The sequence below is a fragment of the Belonocnema kinseyi genome, chromosome 9 (genome assembly GCF_010883055.1).
Source record: "Belonocnema kinseyi isolate 2016_QV_RU_SX_M_011 chromosome 9, B_treatae_v1, whole genome shotgun sequence".
NCBI classification, from domain to species: Eukaryota; Metazoa; Arthropoda; class Insecta; order Hymenoptera; family Cynipidae; genus Belonocnema; species Belonocnema kinseyi.
The window spans coordinates 10,165,835-10,180,383 of record NC_046665.1 but is presented as its reverse complement, the minus strand read 5'-3'; the positions used below and the strand labels follow the sequence as shown (position 1 = coordinate 10,180,383).

Sequence of the window (14,549 nt, the reverse complement as noted above, 5' to 3'; positions counted from 1 at the left end):
CTAACTGTTCACAGAAATTTTTTTTTGAACCCCGACCCCTTTCTAACGTCTCGTAAGGGGCTTGAAGGCACCCCTCTGAATGTTTACAGAAATGATTTTGATTAAACTCCGACCCCTTTCCAACCTCTCGTGGGAGGCGGGAAGGGACCCCTCTGACTGTTCACACAAGTAATTTTTGTCGACCCCCGACCCCTTTTCAACGTCTCGTGGGGGGCGGGAAGGCACCCCTCCTGACTGTTCACAGAAATAATTTTGGTTGAACCCCGACCCTTTCCAACGTCTCGTAAGGGACGGGAAGGCATCCCTCTGAATGTTTACAGAAATAATTTTAGTTGAACCCCGATCCCTTTCCAACCTCTCCTGGGAGGCGGGAAGAGACCCCTCTGACTGTTCACACAAATAATTTTGGTCGAACCCCGATTTCTTTCCAACGTCTCGTGGGGGGGGGGGCGGTAAGGCATCCCTATGAATGTTTACAGAAATAATTTGATTTGAACCCCTACCCCTTTCAAAAGTTTGTGGGGGCCTGTGACGGCTCACAGAAATAATTTTGGTAAATGCCCTATCCCTTTCCAACGCCTCGCGGGGGACGGGAAGGTACCCCTGTGACTGTTCACAGAAATAACATTTTTCAAAGATTTTTAGTCTGGGAAACAAACTAGCAAATGGTCGGTATTGAGGATCAAACAGTAGCATTACCCTGCTGACAAATCCGGCTTCGGATCCGACGTCGTATCCTATTAAGATCCGACGTCGGATTCTAATAAGATGATAAGATGACGGATCCTAGCAGTATGCTAATAAGAATTTTTTTTAATGTTTGAAATAAATAAAACAATATAAAAAATCTGCTCGCTTTGCCGGCACATTCACGTAGCACACTACGCGCGCGGCTCGCAAGTTTGAGCGTGCGAGGGTTGAATCTTACGCTTCCCGCTCGGATATTCCTTCTTTCCATTTGGAATGCTTGAATAAAACTTTATTAAAAAGATCTCTTTTAGGCTCGCCGTATTTATATGAGTCTTCATATTATGAATTGTCTACTTAATTAAGCATAGTCAAAGAAGTTTCTCAAAGCTCTGTAGGCTTCGAGGTACACATTCTCATCGTGACACTCACGCCGCGCTCGTTTTTCGACAAACATTTGTAAACAGGTTTTGCTGAATCTTTTTTTTTCTCATAACTATCGTCTGTTTTCCACACATTTTTATTTTCAATGCTATTTTTTACGAATAAAACAAAAAGTACGCGTCCAATCAAGAAGTGATCCAAAGCCAAATTGTAGATCTTTTTTGGGGTAACAATTGTTGTTGATTCATCTTTTCTCGTATCCTACATAGTTTGACCACAAAATGGAACTTTTGATTTTTTATTAAATTTTGTGCAATCAAAATTGGAATTTTTGATTTTTCAAAAAAATCCAAAAATTTGTTATGATAATCTTGTAGGGCTTTCAAAAAGAAATGTTTTTCTTCTCATGACTTTTTTCATATCGTGTGTTTTTTGGCTTAAAATTTGGATTTTCGGTTCATTAAAAAAATTATGAAAATGCTGTAACTCAGAGATTTTTCATTTTATCGAAAAAAGTCAGGAGAATAAATTTTTTACCCTTTTCAATATAATAAATATCCGCACATAGATTGGTTAACAAACTCTTCCTTCTTTCTGTAGGGACCTAAAAAAAGTGTGTCATCTTAAAAACTTGATTTTCGAATTCACGGGGTTTCGAAAGGTGGAGATCCTTTGAGAAACTGTGGTGTCAAATTTCGGACAATTCGAATAATTTCTCAATCATAAATGATGAGAATGTAATAAAGAGCGATAATAAATATGTATAACAAAATATATTTTCAATTTTTTATAAATGCTGCTGCTGAGTTTTTTAAACAATGGCTTACGATTAGAGTCAAATTTTATTATTTACTTCTATAAACATTTTAATTTGTAATGCACTCGTACACTGATTAACAATAGTCATTATTTTGCATATGTATTGAAAATTTGCTTGAACACAAAATTGCTCGGCATTTTTGTTTTCCTTTTGCTGGAGAAAAAAGCTCAAATTCACATTTAATCCTAATTACGTCTTAAAGGACAGTTAGGGTCACTGTGTCACCACAGGTGTTTTGTTTCTTTCCGGACGTATATGTTTTTTTTCTCAAGTATTTCTTTTAAAAGTTTAAATTAACACCGAGGCTTTGTAAATATTTTATTCCTATTTTATATTGTTTCAACATCACTAATGATTTTTTATTCAGTCAAAATAATCGGTTACTTGTAAAAGTATCCTTTAAATGTTAATGTTAAAGTTTTCATGTTACTCCTTGAAAGATTCTTCACAACTTTCTTTGGTTGATTTTTACTAAAGTGAACATATTTTAGGACAAATTTTATTTGTAAAAATGATGAAAAGTCTAAGTTCTACATAAAGTTTAAAAAAGAAAATTCAGCTAAATAGTTATAAAGAATTTTTCAAGAAATAAAGTCTGCTATTGATCATTATAATTCAATGAGAATTGAAGCATTCGCCTATTACAGAAGCGATAACCAAAAATCCAAAACAATGTAAATCGAAATGAACTTTAAATAAAGGTTAGATTCATTTTTTCAGATTGTTTGAACAGTAGAATACGTACACAAGAATATGCTCGTTTACAACCTTTTATTTATTTTTTTATATTTATTTTTACGGCGCATAATTTTTCTAGCACATATTTGTATAATTTTTTTACTAGAGCGAAGTGCCCTACTACAAATACCTATATAGGTACCTGTAAAGGTCACTAATACAATTCTATATAAGGATCCTACCTATATAGGATTCTATAGAGGGTTACCAATATAGATCAGTATTCGTACCACCTATAGGAAATGAAACAGATTCCTGCATAGGATCCTTTATAAAATCCTAAATGATTCTATGTTAACGGTATGGGTTCCTTCTTCCTACGTTAGAATCCATATAAGAACCTATACAGGTTCCTACTGCTAGGCAATTGTATAGTCAAAAAAAGTACTGCGCAGCTGTATCTGCTATAGGAAACTACTGCGCAATATTTCTAGTTCATCATCTGTCCTATATAGGTCACTAATAGGTTTCTTATATAGAATCCTATTAGAGATCTGTATAGGTATTTGCAATAGAGTGGAATCATTTATTTGAGCGAGATTATATTATCTCAATTTAAAACGATACATACAGAATTAAATATTTGTTTTTATGACACATGCATGACGTAACCCCTTTTCGACGCTCATACAGCGGGGTTGGAACTCTAATTTTTACTCCCTAGGGAGTGAGAAGTGACGTCTACATCTATTAGCTCACATTTTACGATAATCTGCCCATTCACCGTAAAAACTATAAGAAAATTTTGGTTGCAAATATGTAATACAATTTTCAATAATTTATAGAAAGTTACCATACATAATTGATCAAATACCGTAAATTACCAAAAATTTCCAGAAATTTATGGAAATTTTTTATTTTAATTTTGGGATATTTATCCTAAGTTACCATAAATTACCCACAATGCTACCATAAATTAACAAAAAATTTCATGAATTTCTAGAAATTTATAAAAATGTTCAAACTTGAATTTTTGACAATTTATGATAAGTTACCATATTAACCTCTAAAATTATCATAATTGACTGAAAACTTCCGCAAATTTATAGACATTTTTCAACTGATTTTCGTTAATTTAACTTAAGCTATCATAAATTACCTGTAATAATAACATATATTACAAAAAAAGTTTCATAAATTTTCGAAAACTGAAGAAAATATTTTAAAATAAATTTTGGGTAATTTATGGTAAAAAAATTACCAAAAAATTTCATAAAGATCTGCAAATTTATAAAAATGTTTAAAATTGAATTTTAGGTAATTTATGGTAACCCTACCGATAGAAATCTCTGAATTTTCTCTAGCGAAATAGCCTGGCCTATTTGAGAATATAAGCAGAGTCGATTTAAAACAATTTAGTCTGAGAGATAGTCACCCAGTGCGCACACAAATTGGCGACGTCCTTACGACATCGTTAGGGTATCTGTACGAAATCTTTACGACATCCTATGTCCATGTCGTTTCGGTGTCTCTGCGATATCGTAAAGACATTGTCAGATAATACGACTTATTTACGACATCGTAAATACACCTTAACGACATGGACATAGGATGCCGTAAAGTTGTCGTAAAGATGTTGTAACGATGTCGTAAAGACGTCGACAAACTTTGTGCCCACTGGGCTGAGAGATTTGGGTCCTTTTCAAGGTCCTTTTAAGAGTGGTGCGACGGTAATATACTGTTCCTTTTGCATTCGTCATGTACCAGGCATTTTCTAGTGGAATTAAAAAATGTGGTCTTTTTTGGCGTATCTCATTCCATTTACGAGAAAAGTCGTATTAATTCTAATTTTAAGCATTTAAAAAAAAGTTAGGTATCTGAAATCATCGAAACCCGTGGATTCCGAATTATTATGTTTTAGGCTGTGAACTATGAAATTAAAAGAAAAATCTACTTCTAGATTTCAATCCGAAAGCTTAACAAAGGACCCTTGAGTGTCGGCTACTCTATTGATATAGCCCCTCTACTTGTTATTTATGATCGAATTCATATTTCAATTTCAGCCTCTCTGCTTTTTATTTATGATCGTATTTTTATTTCAATTTCGGAAAGGACATTTTAAAGCCTTTAAAACATTTAAAAGAACTACCTGGACCTTTGAATATATCTACTTGAGTGCCTGCGGAGAATTTCTCTGAGCTTCTCTGACCCTAGTGAATCTTTAGAATATACTCAGAGATTTCTTTCAGTAGGGAAGTTACCATTTTTACCTCTAAAATTACTATAAATAGCCATACTACATTTCCGGAAATCTAGATATTTTTAAATTGAATTGTTGGTAATTTATGGTAAGTCATCATAAATTACCCTCAAAATTACCGTAAATAATGCTTGCTTCATTCGAAATCTAGTATAAGCTGAAATCATGACACTCGTCGAAAAAGTCCCTCTTCTTCTCCGAGGTGCATAATACTCAACATCATATCCAGCCCTCGTTAAAAGGTGAATTAAGTTGAAAATCTGAACATTTGTTTTGAAAGATATAACAATTATCGTTGTAGTGTTAGTTTTTCTAATCTTAATTAATGCAGTATCTTGCAATCTTTTCTCTTCTCTACTCAACTCTTAATATCTACACGTAACATGCATTTATGTTTTCAATAAGAATATAAATTGGGCATGTCACACACATAATCATTTTTGTTGACTGTTATGTGAACACATATTTTGGACATTGTTTTTCTTAGCACCGCAGATTCTTCGTCAATTACTTGTTCTATTTTTTTTCAACATTTTGTACTCATCCCTAAAAGCATTTACTAATTGCAGTTTCTGAACAATACTGTACTCCATTTGAGTATTTCTGTCGACAATGAAATAATCTAATTTCGCGTATGAATTGTCGCTTAACATAGCATAAGTAGCAGTATTATCTAAGCGCTTATTAGTTTTTTCTGAAGACGAAAAGAAACAACCACCTTCGACCATTTTTGCATATGAAACTGCACTTTCGGGCGTGAAATTTAAATTTTCTATCCATAACCTATTTATCATTGAAGGTGAACCAAAGTATCGGATTCCAAGAAGTTAAAGACATTTTTTAACCATCTTAGTACCAACAGTACTACCGAATTATCTCATATTGAAGGAAAGAGTTACACTTTTTTTTAACATTATCATACTGTACTGCAGACTTACTCGAAGACATATTTGATGGTGAATGTCCTTAGCAGAATGAATCCCTCTCAATAATTGCCCGTTTCCTGATTCGTAAGCAAATTCGTTATGGGCCTAAAATGGTCCCCAATCGTAGACACTTTTCGACAAGTGCAATAGTAAATAGACGTTAAACGTCATAGCTGCTTTTGAATCAAGTTTTTCGGTGGCAGCTACAAATTTGTGTAGTAATTGATCAGCCCGATGTAATTCACGACTTTCAATCTGTTCTTGTGACAAAATATATACAGCCTCTACAAAAAGAGCCCCATGCATCAAAAAATCGTGTGGCAGTATATAGAGAAGAATCGGTATACTGTAATATAATGTCCAGTTTTCCCACTCTCTAGCTTTCCAAAATTCTTTTTCTGAGAAAGGCCGAGTTAATCTTGATGGCTCATCAAGCCAACTTGATGGGGACATTTTATATTGGCCAAAAGCGTATAAATTTCCGGTATTAACCCCAGAGACATTAACCCTACTTTTTCTTTGATTCCAAACAATGATTTGGCGATCTGTTTGGCTACCCCGGCACTGACGTGCATACTTTCTGGTACGTAACCGCAAATTAAATCAAATTTGTCTAAATCGATTAAATGTGATCGCGATTTTACGCCTAAGACTGGATTTTGTGGGGTTGCTTTTTCAGTATGTTGAATGGTATCGGCCAAATTGCGGGTTTATGGAATGGTATTTAGTAGGGGATATTTAACACATTCACCCGAACGTGGTTTAGATGAGTTTCGAACATATTCTCCAGGGTGAAGACACTGACTGCAACCATCGTGGCCGTTGTATTGTACAAATCCTTGCACTGGGGCTCGTGCCACTGAGTCGACACAGCAAACTAACGCAAAAATTTCTATGAAACGTTCGACTCCATTAACATCGCACTTGATTTCCTCTCTTGAAAGTCTATTCATATTTTTTACAAATGGAGCGAGAAAAATATTCGTATCCGGTTTATCTTGACCAAACCCAAGCCCTGCTGAAACTAACTCTTTAGTTCTCACGTTATACGGCAATTCATTCACCATCAAATAAATCGGCCAAATTGAACAAGTTGAACTTTCAAACAAAGGCGCCCCATCAGTATTGAAGGTTATCGTTGCGTATTGACGTTTGTCTACTACGCTTAGGGATTTTACGAAATTATGATACAATTTTCCATCGTAAATATCACTGATGAACCCTTTCTGATGAAGCCCATTTCTTTGGATAAAATAGTTTCTCAATTAATATTATTTGTATTTGGTAATATAGGAGTTTCGAAAATGCAATTAATAAGCGCAAATAGTTGTAAAGTAGCAGTGTAAGATAAAGCATTAACAAACGCATACCTAACTATCATTATTATTATTTCGCCAATCGTATTTGTGACAGAGGCTGTTACAGGTTTATTGAAGTCACTTCCGGCCATCAGGTCTTCAAGTGTTGTGTATTTTTTATCTGACGCAACATGTTCTTTATCTACGGTGTTTTCTTCTTCCAGATTAATGATACAATCATTATTGTCATTATTATCCACAAAGTAATTATCATCTTCATTGTAACTCTGAAATCTAAAATTAAGTTAACGAAACAGTCGTTGATAGCTGACAAGTATAAATGAAACAAAATATATTCTCGAAGGGGTAACAATTTTGAAGTACCTACTTTACACTTATTCCTGTTTTAAGAGATTAGTGTCATTTTTAAAGCTTTAATAAGAAATTATTCAATGTGGAACGCTGAATTTGGTACAAGCTTAAAATTGACAATTTCGAAATCATACCGTTCGATATGTTTACTTTAAAATGTATACTTTCGAAGGAACTAATCTTATTAGATTGTGTAATGCCAATTGCCAATTAATTATACGAATTAAACTTATATCTTACTTATAATTAACCCTCGCGCTCGGTCTTTATATTTTCGCACATTCTTGCGCAAACCTTTCAAAATTAAGACTCTAAACATCCACCACTGTAATTATGTGATTGTGAATTCTCTTTCGTTAAAAGAGCTGAGCTCGAGAGTTTGAGCGCACCTACGGCACGCGACTGATTGCAATCGCACTTCGCGCTTCGCGCTTGGTCTTTGCATTTCTTCCGCATTCGGGCACAGAACTTTTTAAATCAAAGGTGAACGGACCGACAACTGTAATTTTGTGGTTTTGAACTCTTTTTTGTTAAAGCTCTTTTGGCTTTAACGAACACATTCTTATCACGTATCTCGTGCTTCGCACTCGATTTTGTCCAAGATGTCAACTTTTCTACATTATACACAACACTTCTATATCAATTACAATACATTTTTTATGTAACTCTGCTTGAGATTACTTATTAAAAAATTGCAAAATAAAAAGTAAATTGTATTTATCATGATTATTTTTGTATTTGTTTCTTATTTTTCTTCAAATTTTATTCTGAGCTGCTCTGAAACATGTATCATTTCAATAAATTTATAACGTTACAATCCATTACATGCATAAAAATTGAATCATACTAATTCTTATTCCTTGTTTTTATATTTTTTTATTTTTTATGTTGTTTTTTACGATTAAATAAAAACTACTGCGCATCTGCATAGGGTCTAATACAGGAACCTATATAGGGTCCTATATAGGAGCCTATGTCCTCTTTCGTCTTTGCTGTGCTTTTTCCAAAAAGTTAATTTTTTAATTTTTAATCTTATGTTTTACGATTAAAAGTAAATCTACTCGTCCTATCGAAAATGATTAATAATAAATTTATAGTTCTTTTTACGAGAACAACTTTTTTCTGGTAATTTAAGTTCATATCTTGTGTCGTTTTTTTAAACAAATTTAATATTTTGATTTTGAATGTTATTTTTTACGACTAAAGCAAAAAATACGTGTCCTATCAAAAATTATAGCTCTTTTTTGGGATGAACAAGTTTTGTCTTATTTTCTTTCGTAGCTTATATCAAAAATTGATTCATTATAAATTTGTAGTTCTTTTCAGGGCGGGCAATTTGAGCTTTTTCATTTTTTTCGTATCTTGCATAGTTTAAACAAAAAATGAAATTTTTGGATTTTCCATTATTTTTGGTACGATCAAATTTGGAATGTTCAACTTTTCGATCAAATTGAAAAAGTTGTTATCATAGTCCTGTAGGGCTTTCAAAAATCAAAGTTTTTCTTTTCTTGACTTTTTTCATATCTTGCGTTGTTTGGCTTAAAATTTTCATTTTAGTTTGTTTTTTGGGTTTTGAAAATTCTCTAACTCTGATCATTTTCTTTTTATAGAAAAAAGTCATAGGGATGAATTGCTTGAGTTTCTGAGTACTATGAATAACCGTACATAGAACTTTTTAATCTTGAAGAAATGTGGTTTCAAACATTTTTTGTACGATTAAATTTTGAATTTTAAACTTTTTGACCAAATTGAAAAAGTTGTTATCATAATCTTGTATTGCTTTCAAAAAGCAATGTTTTCCTTCTTCAGACTTTCTTTCGTAACATGCGTTGTTTGGCTTAAATTGTTCATTTTAGTTGTTTTTTTTTGGATTTTGAAAATGCTATGACTCTAGTAATTTTTGATTTTTCGAAAAGTCATTAGGATAAATTGTTAATATTTTTAAATACTATGAATAACCGTACAGAGAATTTTTGAATTTTTAAAAAGTGGTCCCAAAAATATTCAAAATTGCTCACTTTTTGAATTTTCATCCAAAATGGCTGGCTAACGAACTTGACCTTTAGTTTAGGACACTAAACGAGTGTACCAAAGGGCAATCTAATAGATTAATTTTTTTAAGTTATCGTGTTCACAGACAGACAGACAGATATGCATTAAGACATACAAACAGACACATTCGTAAAAACCTGTTTTTCGGATTCAGGGGGTCTCAAAACGTGGATATTTGACGAAAACTGAGGGCGGTCAAATTTGACACAAATCTAATACCTTCTCTGATGAGAATGTAAAAATATGGAAAAGTTTTAATATATTTTCTGCTGAAATGAGGTTTCTATTACATTTATTAGAAATATATATTCATTTGATTTTTATGAGGACTTCTCTAAAGATGAGTTGTCTTCGAATTTTTTTTAACTTTTTAAGGCTCAGGTTTCAACCTATTCAAATTAAAAGAATGTAACTTTTAGATAATCAACAATAAAAGAACTAAAAAAATCACCGAAAAACTTTCATTGTATCATATATGATACGTGTGGCCATCTGATTTTCCTATTTCTGATTCTCGACTAAGAAAAAAAGAAGATGGGGTAGAAAAAAGTATATTTTACGATAAAAGAAAAAATTCCCGATCTTTCCCGTTTTCCTACTACACTAGGCACCCTCACAATGGTTTTAAAATCTTCTAATATTTGAACGCATCGACTTCAAATCAGGCAGAATCAAGTCGCCATTCAACCTCAAATCGCCGAATTTCTCGATGAAAAATATATTTCTTTTAAACCAATTTGGCAAAACGTATTTCTCCCACTTAAAAAAACATAATGTACTCAGAAATAGTTCAATTTTCACTTGTTTAACAAAGATACAACATTTTTTGTTCGAGCATAAGTACTATTGAAAAGAAATAAGTTATTTAAATTTTCTTTTTATATGCTGGTAAGGTATACTATACTTTTTCCAGAGGGACCGCGAAAGTTCATTTTCAAAATTCCTTGACTTTTCCCTGACCAATTTTTCACTTTCTAATCTTGTAACGTTTTAAATATAAAATCTTATATTAAAATGAACAACACAATATAAAATTAAAATTGATTATTCTCTGAAGTTATTTAAGCGTCTCTGCTAGAAATTCTGAACCTTGCCTGTTATTTTCTTTTAAACAATGTTGGTTTGAACTTTTAACCGATTTTTCGGGGAAAAGGCAGTGAACATCGGTAGAGTTTAAGAAGAAAATTTTAATATCTGAATTAGGTCACAAATTCTCGAAGGTTAAAGAAGAAATTTGTGTTTTCTGGTCTGAGATAATTGAATGCATCCAAAGAAATTTTTAAGATATTATTGATGTATTGTAGTGAAAGTTTTTTCTTTGATTTGACAACCTTGAAAATAATAGGTATTACAGGTTTTCAAATCACTAAAAATTAAAAATATTTTAACTGATTCCGATTGGCGACTTTTCAAACCGTTAAAAGCGGCTTTTATTAAAAAATTTGCAAATTCCCGCCCACTTCCCGATTTTTCATGGACATAAAAAATGCCCCGTCATCTATTGGTCGAAGGGCCATCCTGTGTTAAAAAGTAATCTTTGATGGTTGAAAGTTAATTCCTTTTATTTGAAAAGATCGCTATTGTATTTTTTGGCCAGAATTCATCTCTTTTTGTTAAAAAAATCTACTATTTAGTTAAAAATGTAATTATTCTGTTGAAATTGAACTGTTTTGTCAAAAGCCATATTTTTTTATCGAAAATTCTATACAAATTTCTGGTGCTAAAAATCCAACCTAATTCCCGCTTTCCTCCTTCAGTGGCCATCCTCAGTGTTCTTGACAGAAGATTTTTCAAAGGTTATTCTTTGCAATATTTTCAGAATATAATTTAAAGAACAATTTGACAATTATTTCGTCTAATTGAATTAACCATTATTTTTCAAATTATAAATTCGTTTAAACAATTAGTCAGACTTTTCTTCACAATGAAGATAGAAATAATACTTTTTAAAACAATACCTCGCTATATAAAGGATCAGAGCTTTCAGTACCAATATCCTCTGCTAATTCTCCCAACACCTGATGAACATTGCGAAGTACATTTTCAGAAATGTTTGTGTCGTGACTCAATACCTATAAAAAATCATATTTCTTTGAGTACTTATGTACATGGGTATTGGGTATTGCCCATATATAACTCCCTTAAACTCTTAATGCCATGTTATACTTACGTAGTAGGATTCCTACTATACCGACATATTTTCGCAACAATTTATGTTCACATGAATTTGTTCAATTACCACAATTTTTTAAAATAATGTTTTAAATTTTCTCTTGTAATTCAAGAAATTTAGAAGTATATAAACGTTCCTTAATATCCTCTGTTTAATTACCCGAATAGAAATCTCGATATATGAACTCGTATAAACGTAAGTTGTTGCGAGAAAAAATGTCAGCAAGGTAGGAATCGTATGACGTAAATATCACATGGCCTTAAGAAATTATGAATATGGTGTTATTCAAGTATTACATAACACTTTCTTACGAAACCAATTTTTTAAGTAATTAGCAATTAATTTTCTAGTCAATTTCAAATGGATATTGAATATGAAAGCTGTTCTTACTGATTCCACGTTTACAGAAACGTTTTTTGCTTCCACCTCATCCATTTTCTCCTCTTTCTCAATGTGTCTTGTTTCTAAAAACAATTCATGAGTAGAGAATGTGATGTCACATGTCCATGCTAAAAAAGAATAGAATATTAATATTGTGTGTGTGTGTGTGTTTGCAAAATTCCGCATTGGTCTCTTGGCTGAAAAATGACATTGAAGTTTAGCAATCAATGTTTTTGATCGAAAAATCATTTTTTGGTTCAAAATTTAACTAATTTTTTGAAAATTCGATTTTCTTTTCTCGAAAATGGATCTTTTTAGTTGAAAAACCAAGTATATGTTTGAAAATTGATCTTTTTTTGAAAATTATTCTTCTTGTTTGTAAATTAATCTTTTTGGTAAAAAATTCATTTCTTTGTTGAAAAATTCTAATACTTTTAAAAAAATGTTATTATGTTGGCAAAACGATGTTTTTTCGTTGAAAATTGGATTTTTTGGTAGAAAATTCAGTTTGTTGTTTGAACATTCGAGTATTTTGTTCAGACCTTCTTTTTTTGGTTACATTTTTATTTTTATTTTTGTAATTCATTTCATTCAATAACAATTTGAACTACTGTATCGATTTTTTTTTTGATAATTCATTTTTCAAAATAAAAATTAAGTATTTGATTTGAAATCCGTTTTTTTTTTGTTGAAATTCAATTGTATTTTATTTGATATGAAAATCTTTTAAAGTAAGAATATTAACTATTCCATTTTTCGTTAAAAAATCATCTTTTTTGTTAAAGATATACTTCTTTGTGAAGAAATAATTTTGTTTGTTAAAGATTCATCACTTTAGTTGAAAATTCATCACTATAACTAAAAATTCAATTATTCTATTGAAAAATCCGTTTTTCGTTGTTGAAAATTAATTTTTTTAACAGAAAATTTAGCTATTTAATTTTTGCTTTAAAACGTTTTTCTTTTTTGATTAAAAATTCACTTGTTTTTTTTTGTTTTTTGAAAATTAAACAATTTTGTTGAAAATTTTTCTTTCTAGTAGAAACCTAATCTTCTTGTTTCAAAACTCATAATTTTGTTTTAAAATCGAACTGTTTCTTTTTTGATTAAAAATTGATAATTATCAGTTGAAAATTCTACTCTTTGGTAGAAAAAAACAAAGAATGTTCATATAAATTACGCAAGAAAAGGTATCGCGTAATTAAAATACAGTGAAAATCTGACACTGCCCATTGGGCACAAAATTTGGCGACGTCTTTACGACAACTTTACGACATCCTATGCCCATGTCTTTACAATGTCTTTACGATATCGTAAAGACATCGTCATATCATACGACATATTTACTATATTGTAAAGACGACTTAACGGCATGGACATAGAATGTCGTAAAGTTGTCGGAAACATGTCGTAACGATGTCGTAAAGCCCGCGTCAAATTTTGTGCCCACTGGGTGGGCCGGTTTTGGGGCTGAAGGATATGGGTATTTACCCAGATAGAGAGCCGTTTCGTAGAAAACGCATTTGTTTCTTCACGCCTGAGCGACCACCGCTCTCCATGTGCAGCTCCTTTCACTCCTACTTACGGTGCGGCGTTAATTCTCGGAAGGACGTATATCAGGAGGCTCTATCTCAGCGTTTCACTGTATTACAATTTTTTCTTTAAAATGAATGATTTATACGTTTAATTTTTTTACCAATGAACTATAAACTATTATTAATAATGTGTATAAAGAAGCGATTTTTCAGAATCTATGATTGTCCTCTTACCAACATGTTTTCAAAACTTAGAAGGTTTTATGATAAGCCAATACAATTTTTAAAATGAAAGAGAAATGTCTTCCGGTAATTCGAGAGTAATATTTATCTATTCTTACGTTGACCTCCTTAAATCGAAAAATCAAGTTTTTTTAGAAAACGAAGTGAACTAACAAAATAGCAGGGATTATCGTCGTTCCGGTTCAGAATCGTATTCTGAACGGATCCAGCTCTAGAACGTTCCGAGATCCGGGCCCGGAATGAAACCCAAAACAAGCACTTAGTTCCCGCTCTGGGTCGGAACGGTTTCAATGCGGAAGGTTCCGTTCCCTGAGCGAAACCGGGAATAGAACCAAAGCAAATCTGCTCCGGTTCCGAATCACACTATGTAACTAAGTTTTACACTATAATATATACTCATGCGACCAATGCAATGTTAAATGACTTTAGATTTTCTTTATGAAGTATATAATTTATTGATTTCCAGAATATGATTATGGAATCAAAATTTAAAAATTCAAAAAGTTCACTCAAATTATGGAAATTCTATTAAATTGGTCATTTTCCATGAAAGCCAGTAAAAGGTGAGGTTTTGATTTAAAAAAAAACATAAATTCGGGTTTAAAATTTCAAAATATCTCAATTTGCTTCAAGTTTTGAAAATCTTATTAAATTGGTAAATTTACAACACAGAATATGAATTTGGGGTCAAAGTTTAAAAGTTCTCAAATTTATCCAAAATTTTGAACATTTTAATAAAT

At 31.9% G+C, this 14,549-nt stretch overlaps 1 protein-coding gene across 4 annotated transcripts in view; it reads right to left on the bottom strand.

Moving 5' to 3' along the window:
- LOC117180242 (uncharacterized protein CG4449) overlaps positions 1-14,549 on the bottom strand; it is a 555,967-nt gene that overhangs the window by 133,891 nt on the left and 407,527 nt on the right. The window contains exons 7-9 of one of the 4 annotated variants that reach the window (XM_033372634.1): positions 12,041-12,159; positions 11,436-11,549; positions 4,724-7,347 (exon numbers count right to left, since the gene is read on the bottom strand). The exons of 1 other annotated variant lie outside the window; for it this stretch is intronic. In XM_033372634.1, the coding sequence (XP_033228525.1) occupies positions 7,330-7,347; positions 11,436-11,549; positions 12,041-12,159 (251 nt within the window). In that variant the 3' untranslated portion in view covers positions 4,724-7,329. Of the gene's footprint in view, positions 1-4,723; positions 7,348-11,435; positions 11,550-12,040; positions 12,160-14,549 lie in introns of those variants that run through there. 2 more of the 4 variants (XM_033372631.1, XM_033372636.1) reach the window with 2 other exon arrangements.